The sequence below is a fragment of the Nerophis lumbriciformis genome, linkage group LG03 (assembly GCF_033978685.3).
Source record: "Nerophis lumbriciformis linkage group LG03, RoL_Nlum_v2.1, whole genome shotgun sequence".
Lineage (NCBI taxonomy): Eukaryota > Metazoa > Chordata > Actinopteri > Syngnathiformes > Syngnathidae > Nerophis > Nerophis lumbriciformis.
The window spans coordinates 59,437,501-59,464,000 of record NC_084550.2 but is presented as its reverse complement, the minus strand read 5'-3'; the positions used below and the strand labels follow the sequence as shown (position 1 = coordinate 59,464,000).

The 26,500-nt window shown below is 40.3% G+C and overlaps 1 protein-coding gene across 1 annotated transcript in view; it reads left to right on the top strand.

Moving 5' to 3' along the window:
* vapb (VAMP (vesicle-associated membrane protein)-associated protein B and C) overlaps window positions 1-26,500 on the top strand; it is a 35,933-nt gene that overhangs the window by 8,848 nt on the left and 585 nt on the right. The window contains exons 2-6 of the mRNA XM_061940186.2: window positions 2,473-2,625; window positions 18,483-18,586; window positions 19,332-19,412; window positions 19,493-19,672; window positions 22,895-26,500. The exon at window positions 22,895-26,500 is cut by the window's right edge and continues 585 nt beyond it. Of these exons, the coding sequence (XP_061796170.1) occupies window positions 2,473-2,625; window positions 18,483-18,586; window positions 19,332-19,412; window positions 19,493-19,672; window positions 22,895-23,050 (674 nt within the window). The 3' untranslated portion in view covers window positions 23,051-26,500. The remainder of the gene's footprint in view (window positions 1-2,472; window positions 2,626-18,482; window positions 18,587-19,331; window positions 19,413-19,492; window positions 19,673-22,894) is intronic.

Sequence of the window (26,500 nt, the reverse complement as noted above, 5' to 3'; positions counted from 1 at the left end):
ATAACAACTAGCCAGCTGAATTAGGGGAGTTTGAATAATACACAATGGTTGGTAACAAGAAACTGACCTGTTTATTCAAGGATAAACACAAAATAGACAAAATTATACATGACAAACAGAAATGGCATCATTGAACTAGGGCTGGGCGATGTGGCCTTTTTTTAATATTGCGATATTTTAAGGCCATATTGCGATACACAATATATATCTCGATATTTTGCCTTAGCCTTGAATGAACACTTGATGCATATAATCACAGCAGTATGATGATTCTATGTGTTTTGATTGATTGATTGAGACTTTTATTAGTAGGTTGCACAGTGAAGTACATATTCCGTACAATTGATCACTAAATGGTAACACCCGAATAAGTTTTTCAACTTGTTTAAGTCGGGATCCACTTAAATTGATTCATGATGCAGATATATACTATCAGATATATACTATCATCATAATACAGTCATCACACAAGATAATCACATTGAATTATTTAAATTATTTACAATCCGGGGTGTGGAGGGGGGCGCCTGATGTAAGTGTCAAAAAGACAGCCAAAAGAGTTTGATATGAGAATAAATCTAAAGTTAAAATATAGGGTAGAAATGCACCCATTTGCAGGAAATGTAGTCTTGATTTTCAAAATGTTCTTTCAAGGCTTGCATGTCTACATTAAAACATTCTTCTTCATACTGCATTAATATATGCTACTTTTAAACTTTCATGCAGAGAAGGAAATCACAACTAAAAAAATCACTAATTTTTTCATACAGTGTTGATGTGGAAATTTTTGCCTCGCCTTTTGATGGTGTGGACGTGTGGCACCGAATGGAGATAAGCGTCTCGACAGACGTCACAATATTTGAACAATGACGACGAAAACTGTTTTCTCTGTCGTGTCCGTGTGTCGAAAATTGTTATGCGCTTATTTTTTAATTTGATTTTGTGCGTGGCATAGATTTGCTATGCGCAGAGGACGCTTAAACTGTGCGCAATTGCACAGGCGAGCACCTTAGAGGGAGCGTTGCTCGCACGGCTGCGCTAGCATCACAGCTAACGTTAGCCATGCTGCTACCTCTCTGCTCGGGGAGGACGTATACGTATGTGACGTATGACGTGACAGTATGTGACGTATGTCGTGACAGTATGTGACGTGTGTAAGAAGGTGCACTTGCTGTCTGTGAGAGGGAGACACAGGAAAGAGTGAGAAGAGCCGGTCGTGTAATGCCAGCAGCTAAAGCAACTGCGTGAGAATCCACAGATGTGTTGAAGGTGTGCTGGAAAATGCGGAACGGAAATTACGGAGCAGCAGAAAAGTGGAATGTATTATTTAAATCGGTGCGTTGGAAAACACGGACCAGAGTTTTTTTTTAAACTGGATCAGGATCGGCATTTTCCCATGCCTTGCCGATACGCAATTTTTGGCAAATATCGGATCTGGACATCCCTAGTATGTATATCCATTCATATTGTAACAATCTGCTGGCGGTAATGTTTTGTGTTTTTTATTTGATGTTAATTTTTCCCATGATCACAAACACATTGTCCATGCCCGAAAGCGGATTGGGGTAGGATGTGTGTCTGAGGAAGCACGGAGACGAAAGTGTATGCATGGGAGGTAAAACCTGTTGGAATTGTGCCGTTTGTAAGCCTAAGATTGGCAATAAAAGTTAAAAATAGCGTCTGACTTCTTCTGGAGGCTACAATACATTATATAACTTAATTTTCACATTAAAAAAACTTTATTTTCAAAGTGTGGCAGCTACAATAATTGCCGTGGCGGTGAGCCATATTCAGTTACATTGAGGGGAAACCCTGCGGTCTGTAAAACATCATTTATGCAAAATGCTGACCAATGAACCACCATTACATGGTATGTAGACCACAATGAAGAGTTTTAAATGTAGAAAAGAATCATAATATGACCCCTTTAATGCACCTTACAATCCAGTGCATCTTGTGTATGAAAATAGACCAAAATAGACATGTTCATCGTGCGCCCTATAGTCCGAAAACATGGTAACTTGATACCAGTCTTGAGAGAGAATAATACAACAGCTACACAGAGTAACACTGAGAAAAACTGAAATGTATGCAATATGTTAACATCCAGGTCAGCTGCCAAAAGGAGCCAGTAAGCTGTTTTGAAATGTTTGTTATAATTTATATGCCAGATATTATGTGTATTGTGGCTGCAACGTATATTGCAATATGGATTTTAGACCATATCGTCCATTGTTAATTGCATATGGGGAATGGCATTAGAGTGATTGGATTAGGTTGCTTATTAGGTAATGACATTCTTGCCACATTATGCATTTTTGTCTGAGGTCTCGATTTTTTACTTCTTCCAGAAAAAGTAACATTTTGGGGGGCAACTGATAGGAGTGATGGTTGAAAAAATAATAATACACATTTTAACAGCCGGAACATGTTGACTGGTTGTTTATAAGTGCTTGTTGTCTCTCTCAATAGGTCCATTCTCCGACGTGGTCACCACAAATCTCAAGCTCTCCAACCCTACAGACAGGAATGTGTGTTTCAAGGTGAAGACGACCGCGCCACGCCGGTACTGCGTGCGGCCAAATAGCGGCATCATCGACGCAGGCACCTCCATCAATGTCTCAGGTAAGTTCCAGGCATGTGAAATTTCCGTGAAAACAAGAAAACCTTCGGTTTTAAACACTCATTTCCGTGTCAAAATGGCATTCCCGCCTTTTTCTAATGAAATAACAATAAAAGTATGATCTAAACGCCACACTAAGTTGTAGGACGGGGAGACAATCAGGAGCACCGAAATTAGCTCCCTAGTTAGCTAACTATCAAGCTAGCTTACTTGTCGCCGCCGTTGGCTCTCCGTGCCACAACGTCGACGGTTCTCCACTTTGTTGCTAATGGATGATAACAATCCAAACACTGTTAATTCCGAACCATCTGCAATTTTAGAGCAGGAGGGTCAAATGTGCGGCCAGGTTTATTCTGGCCCGCAAGATAAGTTTGGTAAGTATAAAAATGAGCTGTAGTTTTTAATTAAAGAAACTGTTATTCTAAATGTGTCCACTGGATGTCGCAGTAACAATTCTGTTAGGCAAGCAAAACGTTAAACCTGCCGTTTTACGTCGTCTGCTTCAAACACATTGTGCTTTGGTACCCTCTTTTCCGAAAATGTCAAAAAAGAGAAAAGTGTACGCGGAGTATAACTCAACCCTTTTGAATAGTTTCTACCTCAGTTTGTTGAGTTAGCACAAGATTAATACGTGAAAATAGCAAATGAAGGATTTGACACATTGAGGAGTTTATTTATTATTTATTGTATATGTTGTTCAAACCCAGATGATCATGACTTAAAGTTTAATGGTTTTGTAGATAGACTGAGACAAAGTCCAAGTCCATTTTATTCTTCATTGTGTTTTTTAAACTGCTCCTATTTTTTCTTCAAAATTTTCAACTAACTTGAAGTGTATTTCCAAGCAGGGCGATATGGCCTTTTTTAAATATCTCAATATTTTTAGGCCATGTCACGATACTCGATATTTTGCCTTAGCCTTGAATGAACACTTGATGCATATAATCACACCAGTATGATGATTCAATGTGTCTACATTAAAATATTCTTGTTCATACTGCATTAATATATGCTCATTTTAAACTTCCATGCAGAGATGGAAATCACAACTAAGTCAATTTACCCAAACTGTATTTATTAAGCAGTGGCACAAACATTCATGTCATTTCAAAACAGTGCAAGATTGTCAGAGACATTTTAAAACAAGCTATTAGTGCACTTTTGTGCATGATGTCACTAAGATGACAAATCAAAACCGCACTAAATTAAAGTGCACTTTTTGTACAGAATGCCACTACAATAGTTTAAAACAAATAAAGTGCACTTTTGTGCATGATTTCACACAAGATATTTCAATAACTGTCAAATAAAAATGAGCTGCATAATAGGAAATCAAATTGTGTACGTCCTTTGCTATCAGAATCAGAATAGTTTTTATTGCCATTGTTTGAGAACGGGTTCACAAACTACAAATTTTTCTTGGTGCAATCGTGCAATGCGGTAGGTTCCTGCGAACGTTATCTCCTTATGTCATGGACTATTTTATTTATACGGTGTTGATGTGGAAATGGTTGCCTCTGCATTTTGTTTGTGTGGCACCGAACGGAGATGTTGACATGCGGAGTAAGCACTCTTAATTCTCTAGCGGGTGACTTTTCAAATGATGCTACATATTAGCAGTAATGCTACTTTTTGTAGCAACGCTTTTGCCGCATACTTGATATATTACGGTTGTCTGTTCGACATATTCCTGCTTGACGCCAAAAACCACCGCCAAACGATGGACCCTGTGTTGTTTTCTTGGAAATTAATTCTTCCTTCATTTGTTACCAGATTCACACCTTCTTTCTCTCGTATTACCACTCGCACCACAGCTAACGTTACCCATGCTGCTACCTCTCTGCTCTGCGAGGGCGTATACGTATGTAAGAAGGTGTGCTTGTTTAAGTCTCTGTGAGAAGCAGAGACTAGAAAGAGTGAGAAGAGCCCGTACTGTAATGCCTGCAGCTAAAAGCAACTGCGTGAGATCGTATACTCGAATATCACGATATAGTCATTTTCTATATCGCACAGAGACAAACCCGCGATATATTGAGTATATCGATAAATCGCCCAGCCCTATTTCCAAGAAGATTATTTTTAATATGTACATTTTCAGAAGTTGCTTGTTCTATTTATTATATAGTAAAACAAAGAAAACAATCTGAAGTTGTCTTTATTTTTATGCCATGATCTGACCAGTCTGGCCCACTTGGATAAAAATGTACCACCTTGTGGCCCCTGAGCTAAAATGAGTTTGACACCCATGTTCTACAGTATTATTAGTAGCAGTGAAAAGGTATATTTTTGACGTGACTGATTGTAAACAGAGGAAGTATATTACGGTTACACAAGGGGGCGTGGCTACAGGATAGACCTGCCAAATGGGAAACGTTTTCTGACGTCTTTGCATGCATGTTATAGAATTTTACATTTTCAATGATGATAATCCATCCATCCATCCATTTGCTAACGCTTGTGTTCGTAAATTATGTACCAAAAGTTCTGTGGTACATAACATGGGACATGTAGGTGTCAATAAGACAGCTAAAAGAGGTTGGTAGATGAGAATAAATCTAAAACTAGTGTAGAAATGCACCCAATTGCTGGAAATGTAGTCTTGATTTTCAACATTTTCTTTCGGGGTGTGTTAGCACTTTGCTGATAGAAATTGTCCTCTTTTTTTCCCCCCCTCAATGTTTCTCTTTTTTTTTTTTTTTTTCAAAGGGTGCTCACATCCCTGAAGTTCTGTTCTTCATAGAACAGAAAATCTTTATATTGACTGATTACAAACAAAACAACATTAAAGCGATACATAAACACGGTAGATGGATTGATGGATGAATATTGGGCAGAGTTATTTTACTAGTGTCAGCATCTTCACACACTGTCCTTGCAGAGGTTGGTCAGCAGTGGGCGACAAAACAACACAGTCCACTGTTAGGTGCAGTCACTTTGGTTTACAGCTTGAATCACTAGTTTTGTAATGTCACATTTTTCACGCCTTTAGTGCAACACAAGCCCTGAATTGTCAGTAAATTAAAATTTTGTGTCAATCTATGTCAGATGGAACTAAATCGAGCCTAATTAGGGCATGCACCTACGCTCCCCTTGATAGCGCATATTGTGTTGTTGTCATTGGAACAGACACCTGCTCTTTGAAGCAGGATTCTCCTTCCTTATTACCTGACAAGCAGCATGTATTCCGGGCCAAATAGACCGTGATTTGATGTACAGTCCACTTGTGACCTCGCATGAACTCCTGTGTTAATTTAACTTGAGTGGTGTGGTTTTCATGCCGACATCACTGCTATCAAATACTTGACATTCTGGTTCTGAAGACAACTGCATCCTAAGATAGGCAAAAGCAGAGCTAATCCATCCATTTCCCCCTTGTCCTTAATAGTTTAACGGGTGAGCTCCCAGCTGAACATTGTGCGAGAAGCAGGATACGCCCTGCCTGTGAAAAACCGTCCGACCGGAACTCTAGTAACTAAAGTTCCTTGGGTGAATAATGTAAACTCACTACACCGGTATGTTTTAGCACTTTCATGGCGAGTTTACTGACAGATATAAGTAAGAACTTTACACTACTTTATATTAGAAATGGCAACAGCGGAGGATGAATGTCACATAACAAGTAGAGAAAAAGAAGAAGCTTATCGACTACGGTGTCGACGCGGACGCGCGCAATTTTTCAGGACTTATGCAGATCCCAAATACAGATCAGCAAGTACCAGAAGGTAAGAAAAGTTGCTTTTGCATAATATTGCGAAACACAGGTCTGATGATTATCTTGTGTGATGACTGTATTATGAAAATAGCATACGGCATATCTGTATCATGAATCAATTTAAGTTGACCCCGACTTAAACAAGTTGAAAAACTTATTCGGGTGTTACCATTTAGTGGTCAATTGTACGGAATATGTACTTCACTGTGCAATCTACTAAAAAGTTTCAAACACACACACCATAATAATACTCGTATGTTCAATGCGCCGACAGTCCTTCAAGCGGTGTGGCTTCATAGCTTACTAAAGTCGTACTAAAACATTCTGATAGATTTTTGAGGGCCGTGTGTAAGTTCTATATTTTCAATGTAACATTTAAAATGTTGGTGTTGTTTACTTGAGACATATTGCCATCATAGTGCAGCCTACAATTATTGCTTATGTTTGACTGCCATCTACTGGTCACACTTATCATTACACCATGCACCAAATAAAATAGCTTAGAGGTGGGTAAGCTTAACCAAACTTATTCCTTACATTAGGCGCACCGGATTATAAGGCGCACTGTCAAGTTTTGAGGGGAGAAAAATAATTTTCAGTGCGCCTTATAGTCCGGAAAATACGGTAAGAATCATGTTGAATTGACAATGCAGCTTGGTAAAAACTTTTTTAAAAAGCGATGCAAAAATACTGGGTAAAGATTGGCTCGTATGCCGCTATCTTAATTCTAACATACAGGTTAACGAAAATTAGCATCATTATTATTTCAAACTTGTACAGACGTTCAACAAAATATTTTATAACGGAACAAAATAGACATTAAACAGCAAATGTATTTCTACTTACTACTTACAAGCATGTAGTCACAAAAATCTGTGCAAACGAATATTGACCACTATTTTTGTACTCCGGTCCATGCTAAATGACTACGGAAGCCTTTTGCTCAAACCTCAAACTATAGTTTTAAAACAAATAATGTTGTCAATGTTTTGTGGAACTTGATTGGCAGGATTGGTGAAAAAGGTGAACGCTACCTTTTTGTATCACCAAAATAAAAATGTAAAGTCATGGTCAAGCCCAACCAAGCAGCATTGAATGTCACCTACTGGCCCTGTGAGCGAATATGTTAAACAAAGCATCGACCGCAGGAATGCTGCTGCGGTCCATTCGGTGTTATGTAGCATCCAGTGGTAAAATATGTGCCATGAATGTTTCAAGAAATCCTTGTGTCCACAAACACTAGGTTTCCTCTGGGAACATTTTTGTGTCTGACATTTCAAGACAGGCTCGGCATTCCAAGGGAGGCCGTGAGCAAATTAACGCTGCGATATGAAACAATTATTTTACGACTGAATGAGCCTCATTAACCCAACAAATGGATACCCACCAAAGTCGAGTTGAATCCCTCCACAGGGAGGCTGGTTTAAGTGCTGTGGGTTTTGTTGAATATTTGAGACAGTGTTTTCTTTACTTTTGATTTACAATTGGACACAGTCTACATAGGAGAGCACAATCAGGAGAATGAAATCCTGCTGTCCTGAGAAGCCTTGATATGAATGCATATTGTAAGCATTATATGCTGGCAGGGATTCCCTTGAGGACAAGTCTGCTTCACTTCTCTTTTTGTTCTCTCACCGTGTTCCATTACACATTACTGACCTTTCACCAGCCTTTTCCTTGGTCACACAATGCGACCTATAGAGGTGGATGATTTGTCATGTCTTTTGCTATATGATTTAGGTATCCTGTCTAGGGATGTCCCGATCCGATATTTGGATCGGATCGGCCGCCGATATTTGCCAAAAAATGCGTATCGGCAAGGCATGGGAAAATGCCGATCCAGATCCAGTTTAAAAAAAACTCCGGTCCGTGTTTTCCAACGCACCGATTTAAATAATACATTCCACTTTTCTGCTGCTCCGTAATTTCTGTTCCGCATTTTCCAGCACACCTTCAACACATCCACAGGTCTGTGGAATCTCACGCAGTTGCTTTTAGCTGCTGGCATTACACGACAGGCTCTTCTCACTCTTTCCTGTGTCTCCCTCTCACAGACAGCGAGCGCACCTTCTTACACACGTCACATACTGTCACGTCATACGTCACATACTGTCACGTCATATGTCACATACGTATACGTCCTCCCCGAGCAGAGAGGTAGCAGCATGGCTAATGTTAGCTGTGATGCTAGCACAGCCGCTAAGGTGCGCGCCTGCTCAAACGTCCTCTGCGCACGGCAAATCTATGCCACGCACAAAATCAAATAAAAAAATAAGCGCATAACAATTTTCGACACACGGACACGACAGAGAAAACCGTTTTCGTCATCATTGTTCAAATATTGTAATGTCTGTCGAGACGCTTATCTCCATTCGGTGCCACACGCCCACACCATCAAAATGCTGAGGCAAAAATTTCCAGATCAACACCGTATGAAAAAATTTGATCTATTTAGTTGTGATTTCCTTCTCTGCATGAAAGTTTAAAAGTAGCATATATTAATGCAGTATGAAGAAGAATGTTTTAATGTAGACATGCAAGCCTTGAAAGAACATTTTGAAAATCAAGACTACATTTCCTGCAAATGGGTGCATTTCTACCCTATATTTTAACTTTAGATTTATTCTCATATCAAACTCTTTTGGCTGTCTTTTTGACACTTACATCAGGCACCCCCCTCCACACCCCGGATTATAAATAATGTAAATAATTCAATGTGATTATCTTGTGTGATGACTGTATTATGATGATAGTATATATCTGATAGTATATATCTGTATCATGAATCAATTTAAGTGGACCCCGACTTAAACAAGTTGAAAAACTTATTGGGGTGTTACCATTTAGTGGTCAATTGTACGGAATATGTACTTCACTGTGCAACCTACTAATAAAAGTCTCAATTAATCAATCAAAACACATAGAATCATCATACTGCTGTGATTATATGCATCAAGTGTTCATTCAAGGCTAAGGCAAAATATCGAGATATATATCGTGTATCGCAATATGGCCTTAAAATATCGCAATATTAAAAAAAGGCCATATCGCCCAGCCCTAGTTTCAATGATGCCATTTCTGTTTGTCATGTATAATTTTGTCTATTTTGTGTTTATCCTTGAATAAACAGGTCAGTTTCTTGTTACCAACCATTGTGTATTATTCAATCTCCCCTAATTCAGCTGGCTAGTTGTTATCAAGAGTACTAAAACCCCTTTCAACATGATTCTGACAACTAAGTAGGCTAAATAACTTTAAACTTTAATACATGCTCGGATAGGCCAGTATCGGTCAGTATCGGTATCGGTCAGTATCGGTATCGGATCGGAAGTGCAAAAACCTGGATCGGGACATCCCTAATCCTGTCTCAGTGATGCACACTAACTAAACAGCTCTTACTCTCGTATACTGCTAAATAGGATAGGATAGACTTTAGTTATCCAACAATGGGGAAATTATGTGGTTGATGTGCAGATACAACAAGTCCACAAGAATAGGGTAAAAACACATTAAAAAGGCCTTAGTGGCCACATGCGTGGACAGCACCTTTTTAGCTTTTATTTCCAAAATTGTGTACACTACTGAATTGGGGTCTTATGGCCCTTATGTGGACACTTATACTGCTATCTGGTGGTGTTATAAGAGTATAACATACAATGGAATTTGGAAAAAAAAAGTATAAAAATAAAAATTTGCATGTCACTACACATGAAGTACATGTTTGTGTACTTATGGACTAAGTACATCATATTAAAAGATTATTTTTAGTTTTTTTTTTAAATTAGGGTCCAATAAGCCCAAATAGCAAAGAGAAATAAAAAAAAGCATGTAAACAAACAGCTTGGGCCTTAAGAGGTTAAACAAGAAAAACATTAAATGACATAAAAGACATCAAAAGAGCACTGAGCTGTTGCAAACAAAATTCAACGAAGAACTAAAAAATGAGCAATAATAATACATATTGCGCACATATGATTGCACCATAATAACAAACGCACGTAATGTACACCGCGGTGCACCACGCCATCGTCTGCTTGGTTGGAGAGCCGCACAGAACAGACCCAATGAAGAAACCAAGAGAACCGACTCCGTCCTAGGCTGCCCACTAGCCCTCTGCCCATGTCTGGTCCGCACGGATGAGGGAGAATCTGTCGAGTCAGACCGAATTGTTTGATACATGCAAATAATTCACTTTTAAGTTATTACTGTAATTAAGTAATTCACCTTCACCCTGCATCATAGTAGTATCATGTCATGTGTATTTGTATTTTTTCAGCTTAAGTCTAACAATCCACAATAAGATGTCAGTACTGCTTAAGTAGCTGTTACAAGAAGCTATTTAGGCAAGGATCTTCTGCCCACATCCTCTATGAAATAATATATTTTATGTTTAAAGACAAGCGGTAGAAAATGGATGGATAGATGGATGTTTTAAGTGAGGGCTGCAGGTTTTTGGGATAAACCTAATTGCAATTTTTCTTTCCGAAATGGCGATTTGATAGGTGATTATTATATTTTAGACATATAAATGCATCAACTTGCAAAAATAAGGAGTAAAGGAAGACATGTTACCTTTAGACTGTCAATCAACATATTATTGTCTTAAGGTGCTACACATTAGAACAATATGCAATATTTTACTTTTGAACAATATGCAATATTTTACTTTCCAAAATATTTGGCTTTACACAGACTCAAAGCTTTTGTCAACATCATGCTCTCAAACTAAAGAAATAACTTATAAAAAAAAACTACACAGTGTTTATAATGTAATTTAATCACAATATATAATAATAATGCAAGTAACTAGAGGTGGGGAAATTAATCGATTTTTAGATGCATCGCAATTTGGACAAAGACTATTATAAAATCGATTAATAATGGTCAATAATCCATAATCGATTTATTTATTGTAAATAAAGTAATGCACACAGTTGTAAAATTTGGCTGACTGCAGCGAGCCACTTCACTGAGATTATAGGGCACTTATGTTCCAGTTTTGCACACATTTCCATGAATTTAATAAATGCGGTGGACATTTCTGATTACATATTCACTGTTTTTTAAAGTCGCGAGTGATGAACACTCACTTAGTGAAACGAAAAGAAAACTGCATCAATATACGGTACATAAATTAATGATGCATCAATAATCAATTTTTAATCGAATCGTATTAGTAATCAAATCATGAGGTAGCCAAAGATTCCCACTAATTAACCATTTTTAAAGGATATCAAATTTAATTTTAATGTCTACCATTGTACTGTAATTGCAAGTTAAATCACTTTATCCCAAACAAAAAAATTAAATGGACTCATTTCTGTAAGCAAGAAATAATAATTTAAATAAATATTGAACATCTTAAGGTGCTCTTTTTAAAAAAAATTCCAGGTGGAAATTCTAGGTTGAGTTGTCTCTTTTTTTATTTTTTTTATTTTTTATTGCCATCATGTAATCACGGCATTCTCGCTCGTTGTCCGTGTTGATGGGCGCGTATTGCCCATCCGATTTGAAGCTGAAATATTTGCACAACGGGACATTTGGCTTTGTAATCCTAGTTCCTCCTAAATTTGTGTTACTTTGCGGAACTTCTCAGCACCGAGTCACAAGTAGTGATGCTCTCTGTCCGTGTTTCCTGTGTGTGTAAAGCCGGCGCCCTGCTCTTCACCCAGCGAGATAAAGACTGTGAATGACTGAGAAAATGGCTCAATGTTTTCAGTTAATTCTAGTGTTTATTAAATGCGCTCGGGTGCTGAGAGCAACGCACAGAGTGAGACTTCTTTTTCCCTGTTTGAAATGAGTGACAAAGAAATCCGAGGCTCAACAATTCTGATCAGCGAACATGTCTGTCGCTTAAATACCGGCGACTGCGGGGGGAAAAAACAAACAAACTTTTTACGGTTACGTTAATACACTAATTAAAACCTCAACGTCGATTACTATAAATATCAGGCCGATATTTGGAATTATGACATCACATCGATAAATCCGATAACATAGAAAATAACTCAGATAACCGACTAAAAAAAGATGCTTCACAGAGGCAAGATTACGGTAACCGTACTGTGCTGTATGTGTGTTAGATAAGTGCTCCTTTTCTGCCACGTGCCTTGTGTAACCCTGTTGTAAACTTCCCCTTCGCTCACATTGTAAACAAACATGGCGACTTCTTCACTGTTTCAGAAAATGTCTTTTCGTGTGTTATTTGCACCAAACCTCCTGTAAAGATCAAGCTTCAACACATCAAACCTTATTAGCCGCCTGAAAGACCGGCATTGCTACGACGGAGTTTCGAAGGCTGCCTCTAAAGAAACTGCCCAGAACTCAGGCGCATAGAAAGGCCCGTAACGTGTTCCCTTTGCCATGGCGTTTGAAAAGGGTCAAATGTTTGCCAGAAATAGCCGAGGGCTGAAGTGGTTTGTGATTTCATCATGAAAATGATGGCGCTGGACGACCGGCCCTTTATCATGGTGGAAAGTACTGTTTTTTTAGTCAGGCTTTTTTACCTCCAGGTGTGCACAAACTACATTTAAATCTATATTTTAAATACATGTACATATGAATAGGATATTGGTAATTATCATAAATTTTTTTTTTTTTTTCATGTAGATATTCATGTATATATTCATTTCACCCACTGTATAGAGTGTACAGGGTCACATTTGTGGGCCACACCTTTCTTTGCACTTCTATATTTTTTATAGTTTTATATATTTACACATTGTTTTCTTGCATGCACACATCGCACTGTATGGAATGGCCTCAATCTCGTTACCCTGCGTAATGACAATAAAGCTGATTCTGATTCTGAACGGAGAATAGGACTTGTTTGTAATTTTGCTAATGTTTAACAATTATTATGAGACATTTTTTTTATGCATTCTATCTTGTAGATAAAGGTTACTATAGGAGGTCCTCTATTCCGCCCATAAATCCTTTTAAATAACCATCCCAAAAGCGCCAACAATGCTTGACTTGAATATTAACCAAGTATTAGTGATATTGTTATTATAAGTGCTAACGCAGACAAGCTATTTATAGCAACGCCGCAATCAGAGGGAGCTAGCTAGCTTGTTGCTGCTATGTTGACGTCATCACCTGGTAAGCTGCTTTCTCTCCTCAGAGCCCGTGAAAGTATATTGTAGATCATAAATAATGTCTCTCACCTTGATAGTAGAAGGACGAGGACATGATCCGATGAGTTGGTCAACTTTGGCATCCAATTTAGACCCAATAATGGCGAGAAGGACACAAAAAGTCGCTTGGTTTCACCCCTTTTTTATTAGCCAGAATCAATCAATCAATCAATGTTTATTTATATAGCCCTAAATCACAAGTGTCTCAAAGGGCTGCACAAGCCACAACGACATCCTCGGTACAAAGCCCACATAAGGGCAAGGAAAATCTCACCCCAGTGGGACGTCGATGTGAATGACTATGAGAAACCTTGGAGAGGACCGCATATGTGGGTAACACCCCCCCTCTAGGGAGACCGAATGCAATGGATGTCGAGTGGGTCTAACATAATATTGTGAGAGTACAGTCCATAGTGGATCCAACATAACAGTAAGAGTCCAGTCCACAGTAGGGTCAGCAGGAAACCATCCCGAGCGGAGACGGGTCAGCAGCGCAGAGATGTTCCCAACCGATACACAGGCGAGCGGTCCACCCCGGGTCCCGACTTTGGACAGCCAGCACCCCATCCATGGCCACCGGACCTGTGTGTCTCCCCCTCCACAAGGGATAGGGGGGAGCAGAGGAGAAAAGAAAAGAAACGGCAGATCAACTGGTCTAAAAAAAAGGGGGCTATTCAAAGGCTAGAGTATACAAATTAGTTTTAAGATGGGACTTAAATGCTTCTACTGAGGTAGCATCTCTAACTGTTACCAGGAGGGCATTCCATAGTACTGGAGCCCGAATAGAAAACGTTCTATAGCCCACAGACTTTTTTGGGGCTCTGGGAATCACTAATAAGCCGGAGTTCTTTGAACACAGATTTCTTGCCGGGACATATGGCACAATACAATCGGCAAGATAGGATGGACCTAGACCGTGTAGTATTTTATACGTAAGTAGTAAAACCTTAAAGTCGCATCTTAAGTGCACAGGAAGCCAGTGCAGGTGAGCCAGTATAGGTGTAATATGATCAAACTTTCTTGTTCTTGTCAAAAGTCTAGCAGCCGCATTTTGTACCAACTGTAGTCTTTTAATGCTAGACATAGGGAGACCCGAAAATAATACGCTACAGTAATCGAGACGAGACGTAACGAACGCATGAATAATGATCTCAGCGTCGCTATTGGACAAAATGGAACACATTTTAGCGATATTACGGCGATGAAAGAAGGCCGTTTTAGTAACACTCTGAATGTGTGACTCAAACTTTGGCATCCAATTTAGACCCAATAATGGCGAGAAGGACACAAAAAGTTGCTTGGTTTCACCCCTTTTTTATTAGCCAGTATTATCAGTTATTCTTCATCTTAACTGGAATATATCAACATCCTAGCAGTCTGCATCCCAGTGACAGCAGACATTGTACAGTAAGCAATGTTTTATTATGTTTGTTGTCTCTCATGATGTCTGTATGTTGTCGACGGAAAAAGCGGATGTTGTGATGCGTTTATGAAATTAAAATGGGCAAAATATGTAAATATTACATGTTTTTATGAAGGTGCTTGCTACTACACAACATATTTACTTACACCGTTTAAATAAAACCTGGATGATGCCGAATAGAGTGACGAACAGGCTTCTTTGCAAGTGTACTTTTGATTGCATTGATTTACCAGTTAGAATGCATTAAAAAAAAAAAAGAAACGTGTTGTTGTCTTACATAAGGATTGTTAATGATAGGTAAAAGTCCCTCTAAAAGTGCAGTTCCCATTTAAGAAGCAAGAAGGTATCTGCTTGAAAAAAAATCCTATTTTCCTTATATAACGGACCTTTCTCTCCTAAACCCTGTGCCCTTGTAATGGTTCCATTCATCATCAATGTGCAGGCTAGTGATCACGCAGTTCACCTCTGCTTTGTAAATCATGCAATTAATTATGCAATTGGAAGAAAATGTTTGTGTTCAAAAGCTCTCCATCTAAACTGTTTTAAAAGATCCACCCCCACTACGCTCCTACTTTGGGAATACTTCCCTCTGGGGGTTTGGCTAAGTACCTTTTAATATGATACTGTGTTGCCTAAAGAATTTACACACTTTCCTGCCTCCGTTCTCCAGCCGTGTCCCCTCGGACCAAAGTTGGATTGCTTTGCAAATTGGGCCTGATTGAAACAGGACGTTCCCAATCTGTCCGCGCCGTCTGTTTCTGCTTTGGGATACTGAGCCGCCCTGATGGCTGTAACGGTGCACGGCTACATCTCCAAGGGGACGATTGGCATGTGCCACAAACGAAAACTGTCTGGATAGCTACACCGGCTGTGAAATTAGTAGGCCAGAGCAGGATGTTTTAGCCTTTAGTTTGGCGCCGATATCACAATATTCAAAACTGGTCAAAGGAAAAACCATTGCCCCCACTGGCGAGCATTTGAGCCATCCTCTCTGCACTGCCAGACTGTCCAGCTTAAGAAAGTGGTCACTATAAATCATTGCTACAACTTTGAAATACCTTCTCCGCCACTGGCGCAACATGAAAAAAATGATGTGGTGATCTGTGGAAGTGATCTTCCAACTCAACACCTGCTTTGTATTAGATGGATATGTAATGCTCAGAAAATAGCATGGAAAAACAGGATTGGACGCTGTTAGAACGATTAACCTATGGGGGTCTTTGTAGATCTGTCACTGTTTGGCCGTCATGGTAATATTAACGTGAAAATAAAGCAGACCCCAGTTTTTTTTAAAGGTGAAGCCTAGAGTATCTGGATTTGATAAATGTGTTTGATACTCACTGATTCATTCTAATGCCACAGTAGAACATAGAGATCAATGACAAGGATTGAAATACAAGTTAAAAATAAATCTTATTTTCTGGACTTAAGAGCGCACCCACTGCATTTTAGGGGAAAACAATATTTTCCGTATCTTAGCCGCACCAGGCTAAGATATCTGCAGATATATATATGTTGTGAAATAAGTTACTTACAGAAAAGTTCTGTAAATGTTTATTTACATACATTAATTGTTTCCAAACTGTGTCTGTAACACGGCAGTAAAACGGCTGATTAAACAAAACTGAAGTCATCATCATGGACCCACTAGCTGCGGAAACTAGCTCTCCGATTACCTTAACGGACTCAATCACTCTACAGTGACGTTTTGGTGAATTGAGTAAGGATTTTTTCTAAACTGAAACAATACAAAAATAATGCCATTGTAAATTAATAACACAGACCATCGTAAACGTTTTAGCATATTAGCTAATGCTAACCACGCTTGCTTGATTTCATTCCGATAGCACGTACAAATATGCATGAAAACACTCCTACAGACCTCACACATGGGATTGTTTATTATTTATAAACAGGTATAGGTATACTGTAAAACCTACAAACGTAGTTTGAAGTAATAACTGAAGAATCCATACGAGTAGAAACGCTATGGATGGCTAGAAGACGCAAGAGCACCTCTACGTAGGGTTGGGTATCATTTGAATTCGAACGATTCCGATTCCGATTCTTTGTTTCGATTCCGATTCCTGACGATTCTCGATTCCGATTCTTCTTGTACCATGCCGGGATCAATGTGTTTGACAGGTAGTCCCTGGAAGGTGGTATGTATTTTGGGTTGAGAGTTTTCACCATATTCCTGCAAACATAAACAAACATGTAATGTTGCTGTTACTGTTTAGCCCAGTATCAATTAGCTTAGCTCTAACGTTATTGCTTAACTAACCTAAATGTTGGAGATTCCACCTCTGAAAAGGGATGCAGTCTTTTGACTGTGTGTGCAGTGACCTTTCTGTGGCACTCTTCCGTCTGTGGCACCGACATCTTCCCCATTGCCGCTACGGTGAACGGAGTACGCTGAGCACATCGCGGAGCCTGGCTAGCAGGTTGTAAATTGTCTCTGAAAAAATACGCGGGCTAATTTGTTAGCTGCCTCAACCTTGGCGCAAAACACATTATTTATTGCATATATATTGTTTTACTTACCGGATTCGGACTGCAGTGCAGTCACCGAGGTGCCAGGCTGGGCGTCGGAGGAAGAGGCAGAGGAGGACGGTCGGTGCAGCGCGTCGAAGACGGGACACGCATTTATTTGTACTCCATGAACTTGGAGGTGCTTTATCATGTTCGACATGCACCCTCCTAAGCACGAAACAGTCCTGTCGCACGTGCTACATTTCGCCGATATTTCATTTTTTTTAGTAAAATAAAGCCACACTTTCGACCGCCGACGCCCGCTATCCATGCTTGACTGACTCGCTCGGCTACATAGGCTCGGCTATGCTAACACTTCCGGCGGTGGGCGCTACTTCGTTGGTGTTCAGCGGCTTCTTCTTCCGGTCGGCGGACTTATTCTTTTTTTCCGGTCGGCGGACTGGGTATCGAAACTAGGAATCGAAATTTAAACTTTTGAACGATTCCGGGAGAATCGGAAAGTTAGTCCCGGTTCCAATCGATACTCGATACCCAACCCTACCTCTACGTCCAGTTGAAAGCCCTTAATGGAAGGATACTGCAGCACTATCAGTGAGCGAACTCGTCCAAAAGATGGCGCAATAGCACAATCAATAACATTCCCTTTACAGTGTATTTGTTTGTTGTTGGGTTTTTTTTAAACTATTTGCATTATGGCTGGCGGCGAAGAATTAGCTGCACCGTTTTTTTAGCCGCAGGGTTCAAAGTATAGGAAAAAAGTAGCGGTAAATAGTCCGTAATTTACGGTACACTGTTAATTTGTGTGCTCTTATTCAGCTAAACACATTTTCCCCCATAATGACTGTTTTCTGTTTATTTTCAGGTTTTTCTCTGCAGAACTTCTGAGGATATTCCAATCTGTTTCTAGATTTTTTTTTGTTAGTCAACATATGGCATTCAATAAACCAGCCATTTGCATAATGTCTAACACATCTATGCATGAAAGACTTTCAAAACTTGCCCAAAGCGTGTCTTGTGTTCTAATCAAAATGCGTTTGAATGCCACAAAACACTCTGAAGTAACATTTTCTCCTTTTGCTTCCTTGTGTGTTCCAGTTATGCTGCAGCCTTTTGATTATGACCCCAATGAGAAGAGCAAACACAAGTTCATGGTTCAGTCCATGCTCGCGCCACCTGACATGACCGACATGGAGGGAGTGGTGAGTGCGTCTTGTCTCGCCTTGAGATACATGCTCCCTACTGAACATTTTCATTGATTCAGCTTTCATTGCGTTTACAGTGCATCCGGAAAAAGTATTCACAGCGCTTTACTTTTCCCACATTTTGTTATGTTACAGCCTTATTCCAAAATGGAATACATTAATTTTTGTCTTCAAAATTTTACACACAATACCCCATAATAAATAATAATATAAACCCTGCTCAGTGGCCTTGTGGTTAGAGTGTCCGCCCTGAGATTGGTAGGTCGTGAGTTCAAACCCCGGCCGAGTCATACCAAAGACTATAAAAATGGGACCCATTGCCTCCCTGCTTGGCACTCAGCATCAAGGGTTGGAATTGGGGGTTAAATCACCAAAATAATTCCCGAGCGTGGCCACCGCTGCTGCTCACTGCTTCCCTCACCTCCCAGGGGGTGGAACTAGGGAATGGGTCAAATGCAGAGAGTAATTTCACCACACCTAGTGTGTGTGTGACTGTCAGTAGTACTTTAGCTTTTAAACATTTTTTTTAAGATTCACCTTGTCATTATGGGGTATTGTGTGTAGAATTTTGAGGGACAAATGAATTTATTCCATTTTGTAATAAAATGTGGCAAAAGTGAATACTTTTTGGATGCATTGTTCAATATGTATGGGATGCTGAAAGACCTCACACGAGGATACAGAATTGTAAAAACCAAAACTAGTTTGTCAACCTTTTGTCTTCTCTTTTTCGCTTCTCCAGTGGAAGGAGGCCAAGCCTGACGAGCTGATGGACTCCAAGCTGAGGTGTGTTTTTGAGATGCCAGCGGAGAACGAAAAGACCGTAAGCACATGTTTACCTTTCTAAGCCTGTGAGTGAAGAGTGAATTTACTGCATCCTAAACTTCTGTGACCCACCGGCAGCACGACATGGAGTCCAACAAGATGATGTCGTCCAGCTCGCTGAAGTCCGATTCCTCCATGCTTCCTACCAAGTCCATGAGCTCCACCCTCGATGATGGCGAGGTGAAGAAGATCATGGAGGAGTGCAAGAGGCTGCAGATGGAAGCTCAGAGGCTACGGGAAGAAAACAAACAGATCAAGGTGAGTGACGCCGCTGCGAAAAAGGAGACACGCTGGTTACCCTTAGCTCAGTACTTTGCTATAAAAGGGCTTTTACTGTTAGTGTCTTAATTAGTACTTGAACAGTGCACAAGCCTCCAGCTAGGTGGCAGCAGTGCTCCAACTAATCCACAGGCTGCCTGTTCAAACCAGTAGTAGAGGCACACTGGCAGGGGCGCCGCTAGGGATTTTGGGCCCCATGCAAAGAATCTTTACAGGGCCCCCAACACAGTGTCATTATTTTTTCTGTATTATAATTTCATCATCATTAGGGGCCTCTCTGGGCCCCCCTCCATCATGGGCCCCTAGAATCCGTCTCCTTTACCCCCCCTTTTCGGCGCCCCTGCACACTGGAATGCTGTCGTACAGAGTTGACGGAGGAGAAGAGGTTCTGACAGGAAGGAAAATAAAAATGGAGCAAACAACTGACGAGAATCAAAATGAAAAGACCAGAAAATACAAGGAAACATACGTAGGTCTTTTGATAATTAGGTGATTATATGCAGAATTTTGGTGGCAGCAACTTAAACAGTGGTTTTACAGATAAATATTATCGGGTTATCATTTTTAATTAGTATTTCACATTAAATTGACAGAAAATAATTGTTAGCCACTGCCTTAGCTGTTTTCTATTGAAGGTCTTATATAAATAGAATGGCCATAATTGTGTCTTGGAAGTGTATTTTAGTAAGCCCTGCTGGGAACATGTCCAATATTGTGCACTCTTTACATAAAAGGTGTAACTCTGCACCAACGCAAAGTATCACATAACATTAAGTAGGACGGAGGGACACACACGTTAGCAACATTAGCATAGCTATGTGAACTACATGCTAACATTACACGCACATTTTATGACTTGATGGAGAGTTGGCAGAACTCAAGGCTTTTTTTAAATTGTTGTTTTTCGCTTTTAACAAAGGCAAGGCAAGTTTATGTATAGAGCAGAGTGCTATTCAGAAAATTAAAAGGCAAAGATAAAAATACAAAATCATAATTAAAATTAAAATCAGAAAACAATCATATAAGCAATCATAATTAATTAAAATTACAATCAATCAAATACTGTTGATAAAATACTTTGTTGTCATATGCACAATTAAAATAAGTGTTTTCAAGCTGGATTTGAACATTGCCAACAATGAGGCCCGTCTCACATCTTCAGGAAGGCTTTTCCAAATTTTAGGAGCACAAAAATGAAATGCAGTCTCACCATGTTTGGTCCTGTTTCTGGGCACCAGCAGGAGACTGGCCCACTCTCTGAGGTTCTCAGAGCTTGAGATGGGTCATATGTACTTTAAAACAGCTCTGATTGTGTAAAAGTATTTTCATGGTCTTGTGCCAAAGTCTATTCTCTGAGCAGCGACCTAAGAACTGGACTAATATGGTCCTATTTCCTGGTTCTAGTCAAGACTCGAGCAGCAGCATTCTGGATGTACTTCAGCTGTTTTACAGCTTGTTTAGAGAGCCCAGTGAGAATGCCATTACAGGAGGCATGGATTAGGCTAAGTTTGATACAGACATTATTCCTCTGATGTTTTTCAGGTGGTAAAAAGCTGAATATGTTATTGACTTAATGTGGCTGTTGGAGATCAAGTCTGAGTCCATTATTACCCCTACATTTCTAACCTGATAATTAGGTTTTAAAGAGAGGGTGATTAATAATAGTTTCTCTTTGCTGTGTTTGCATGACGTTGTGGACATATGCATGGGACTAAATCATAAAAATGAAAAGTTATGTGCCTCGTCTGTCAAAAGTGGCATACTAAAACAGGGAGGTGATACGTTTTTCTAAGGACACATATTTAAGCATGTGAAATTTCTGGAAAAACGTTGAAATCTGCATTTTTAAACATTGAAAATATCACTTAGGTGTTTTTGTAATGATGAAATATTAATAAAAATATGAGCGAAACAAATTTTTTTGGAACACTGGCCTCAGCCGCATGTACTGGCTGTTCCACTTGCCTAAACGCCGCACTGAGTTACAGGACGGGGTGACAATCAGAGCACGGAAACAAGCTCGCTAGTTAGCTAACCCTCTGAATAGCTTACTTGTTGTCGCCTGTGTTCGCACTCCGAGCTACAACGTTGACGGCTGTCCACTTTGCTGCTAATCATATTTGGATGATTACAATCCCAACACTGTTACTTCCCAACCAGATGTAGTTGTAGAGTATTTATTAGTTGCCAGCGAGAAGGTATATTTTTGACGTGACTGGTTGTAAACAGAGGTCACAACACAGGAAGTCCATTGAGGGGGCGTGGCTACAAGATGGCCTTCTCAAATGGGAAACGTTTTCTGACTACTTTGTATGCATGTTATAGAATTTTACATGACATTTGCAATGATAATAATGTTGGTAATTGATCTAGTAAAAATTCTGTGAAACATTACATAGGACATAGAAGTGTCTAAAAGAGGTTGGTAGATGATAATAAATCTAAAGTGTAGAAATACACCCAATTGCAGGAAGTCTAGTCTTCATTTTCCTTTAGGGTTTGTGTGCAGCACTCAGTGATAGAAATGTTCTTTTTTTTTCTTCTTTTTTCCTCAAAGGGTGCTCACATCCCTGATTTCACTGTCAGAACATGTCTACTTTTTATTATATGGGACTTCATAATTACATTTTCGGCCAGGTGCGTCACAGTCGAGGTTAAACCTCATAATACTGTTTTGCAGAGCCGTGATTTCACCAACCACCAACTGTTACCACTAATTAAGAGAGTGACTACAAATGAGTCGTAGTTATTTAAAAAATATATAATAATATTAAAATTGAATTAAAACAAATGAGTCATACGTGTGGCAGAGAGAGCCATCCACCACACCACCCCCCCACAAAAACCTCTCCCCTTCAGCTTGTTGCCAGACAACTTTTGGCTGCTCCTGCCACTTTGACTTTTAACTAACACGACTCCATGAAAGCCTGGTGCCTTTATAATAAATACCCTCTTTTCCACGACTGTATATATCGGTATCGGTTGATTACAGAATCGGTAATTAAGAGTTGGACAATATCGGCAAAAAAGCCATTATCGGACATATCTAGTTCTAAGCGTAGGTAAAAAGTAGCGGCTTATAGTCCATAATTCACGGTACATAGAGGCTTATCTCATGGACTGAAGGACTAAACAATCATCTTTTTTCTCCATATCCTTTCATCACCCCCACCCCTCGCAAACATGGCTTGTCCACCTCAGGAGGACGACGGTCTGCGAATGAGGAAGAGCAACATGATGTCTTCCCAGCACCCCACGGCCGGCATGAAGAGGGAGGAAGGCCTGAGCGCCCGCTCGGTCGCCCTCATCGTCCTCTTCTTTTTGGTGGGCGTCATCGTGGGCAAGTTGGTGTTGTAGAGCGCGGCGGGGCAGTCAAGTGGGCGGGGCATGCTTTCGTGGGGATGAAACCAAATCAAAAAGGCGGGATGTTGGAGTTAGGACGAGATATGCCATATCTGCTGGGTGGGGGCGGGGGGGTCGGGCTTGCGGGGGGTGGTTTTGATTCAGCATCATTTATAGTTAAAAAAAAAAAAAAAGGTAATGTTTGAGGGGGGAACACAGGAAATTAATGATTCACCGTCTTATAAAGGAGCTGTTACAGGTCTGCCTAATCACTTATGGTCATTTCCCTCTTCACCAACTTCCATGAGGACATGTGGGCGGGGCCTGGCGCAATGCTCACATTACCGTTATTCCTCACGTGTGAGGCAATGCGAGGAATGTCACGTGTATGTTTTCTCAACAACAAGAGTATATCTTCACCCCCCCCCCCCCCCCCCTCCAGTGTTGGATATAACACCACCGTCTTGTGGTACAGTCAGACATTTTGCCTATTTCCTTCCTCTCACCTGATCACTACACCCCCATCTCCACCAGGGAGGGCGGAGGCGGATCTTGGGCGCATGCATGTTGCATCTGGACTGTTTTTTGTTTTGGAAATCTTAATTTAATTGCTTTTATAACGGTGTTGATTGTGTGATTTATTCGGCTATAGGTTTGCACAAATGCTTTCATTTCTTTTCGTTTGGGTTCGATATCCGAGACTTGTTGTCTGCAAAAGCATTTAGGATTATTGCCGGGGGAGAGCTCCAGATTTTGTCGGCTTTCGTACGGCGCCCCGCTAACGTTCACCAGGCCGACGCTTTGCCTTGTGACCTGTTGAAGTGAGTTTTTCCTCAGGCCCAGACATGAGTACAGTACCTTGTTACACATGCCTGGGAGAGAAACACACAAAACCAGAAGGTGCATGTATGGTCTTTTTGTTTCCGTGGCAACAAAATCCCCGGTATCCAAACAAAGCTTTTCCACATCTTCCCTACAGAGCCATACATTCTGTTTTTGTGTGCAGAAAATGTATGTTAGCAAACAGTGGCATGTTGCGAGCTGCCTTCACATGATTTCCACCTTCTTCTTTTTTTTTTTTTTCTACTGCTGGCACGTGTTCCATCGTGGTGTGTTTGTTCAAATCCATGTTTTATAATCCTCACGGCATTTGAAGTTGTTTCATGTTTACTGCACTAAGCTGAAGAGTGTGATCTTCCTATAGCCTCGAGGGACCACGAACTGACATTGTACTGTGTATCGGAAGCCAGTGGTTTATTTTCTTGCGTTGAAATAAAAGTTTGGGTGGAAAAATTTGCTGAAAATAGGTCAAAATTCCAAAAAAAACGTTCTTGTGGATTTGAGAGGCGTGTGTTCCTATTACTGTATCTCTTTTAAAGGGGAACTGCACTTTTTTTTTTGCATTTTGTCTTATTCATAATCCTTATGTAAGACAAGAACACTTGTTTTTTGATGCATTCTAACCAGGAAAAAAATGTTAGCAAAAGTCAGCTAATAAAAGTCAATGGAAGTCGCTCGATTCCGCCTATTGAGTCCTGTAAAAACCTCCATCAAGGCTTTATATACACGCTGCACACACCTTCTCATTCAATGCGTTTTCTTTATTTTCATGACTATTTTCATTGTAGATTGTCACTGAAGGCATCAAAACTATGAATGAACACATGTGGAGTTATATACTTAACAAAAAAAAAAGGTGAAATAACTGAAAACTATTTTCAAGTTTCTTCAAAATAGCCACCCTTTGCTCTGATTAGTTTTTCGCATTCTCTCGATGAGCTTCAAGAGAAATGGTTTTCACTTCACAGGTGTGCTTGAAGCTCATCAAGAGAATGCCAAGAGTGTGCAAAAAAGTAATCAGAGCAAAGAGTGGCTATTTTGAAGAAACTAGAATATAAAACATCCATCCATCCATTTCCTACCGCTTATCCCTTTCGGGGTCGCGGGGGGCGCTGGAGCCTATCTCAGCTACAATCGGACGGAAGGCGGGGTACGCCCTGGACAAGTCGCCCCCTCATCACAGGGCCAACACAGATAGACAGACAACATTCACACCCATCCATCCATCCATTTTCTACCGCTTATTCCCTTCGGGGTCGCGGGGGGCGCTAGAGCCTATCTCAGCTACAATCGGGCGGAAGGCGGGGTACACCCTGGACAAGTCGCCACTTCATCGCAGGGCCAACACAGATAGACAACATTCACACACTAGGGCCAATTTAGGGTTGGCAATCAACCTATCCCCAGGTTTTCAGTTACTTCACCTTTTTTTGTTAAGTACATAACTCCACATGTGTTCATTCATAGTGTTGATGCCTTCAGTGAGAATCTACAATGTAAATAGTCATGAAAATAAAGAAAACACATTGAATGAGAGGGTGTGTCCAAACTTTTGGCCTGTACTGTATATGTAATATATTCAAATTCATAACATTTAAGTTTGCTTATTTTAAGCATATGCACTAATTTAATAGACGCATCACAACGTTTGATTTTTTCTTCAACAACAACACTAATCATGACAGACAACATAATAAAACAATCACTTACTGTACAATGTCTTCTTTTAATAGGATGCTGACTGATGGGATGTGTATTTTAGTGGCCTAATAGTTGGAGTGTCCGCCCTGAGATGGGTAGGTCGTGAGTTCGAACCCCGGCCGAGTCATACCAAAGACTATACAAATGGGAGCCATTACCTCCCTGCTTGGCACTCCGCATCAAGGGTTGGAATTGGGGGTTAAATCACCAAAAATGATTCCCGGGCGCGGCCTCCGCTGCTGCACACTGCTCCCCTCACCTCCAAGGTCAAGGGTGATGGGTCAAATGCAGAGAGTAATTTCACCACACCTAGTGTGTGTGTGTGACAATCATTGGTACTTCAACTTAATATCTTCCCGTCTAGATGAAGAATGAATCATCAGTGATTTTTTTTTTTGGTCTAAGTTGGATGTCAAAGTGTACCAACTTCTGGGTTTATGTCCACATTATTTTACTATCCAGGTGGAAGGCATGATTTGTAATTGTGACAGTCTCAAGCCGTCGTGTGGGTTCCAAGGACCACCAAGCACAGACATTACTTCGAGCAGAGTTTTGACTTCGTTTATTTGTCAATAAACCTTCAGTCCCGTCGGTTCGCTTTTCAGCCCTGCCACTTTCACTGCTCGCTCCTCTGTTCGCTTTTCAGCCTCCCGCGTCGTCTGCCTCGCTGTCGGACTGCCGGCCCCGCCTCTCCACAGTAATCTATAATTAACTTTCACCGGCTCAGAGGCGAAAGAGCAGCTCACCAGCTGATGTCAATATAGCAGCATAAGCCAGTTAGCGCTCTGATCAATGTGCCGCTAAAAGTAGGTCCTTAACCTTAACGTTAAATCTTATAATAACACTTGGTTCATATTAAAGTCACAAAATTGTAATGTTTTTGGGGGTTTTACGGGCGCAATACACGCAATGATGTTATGGTTC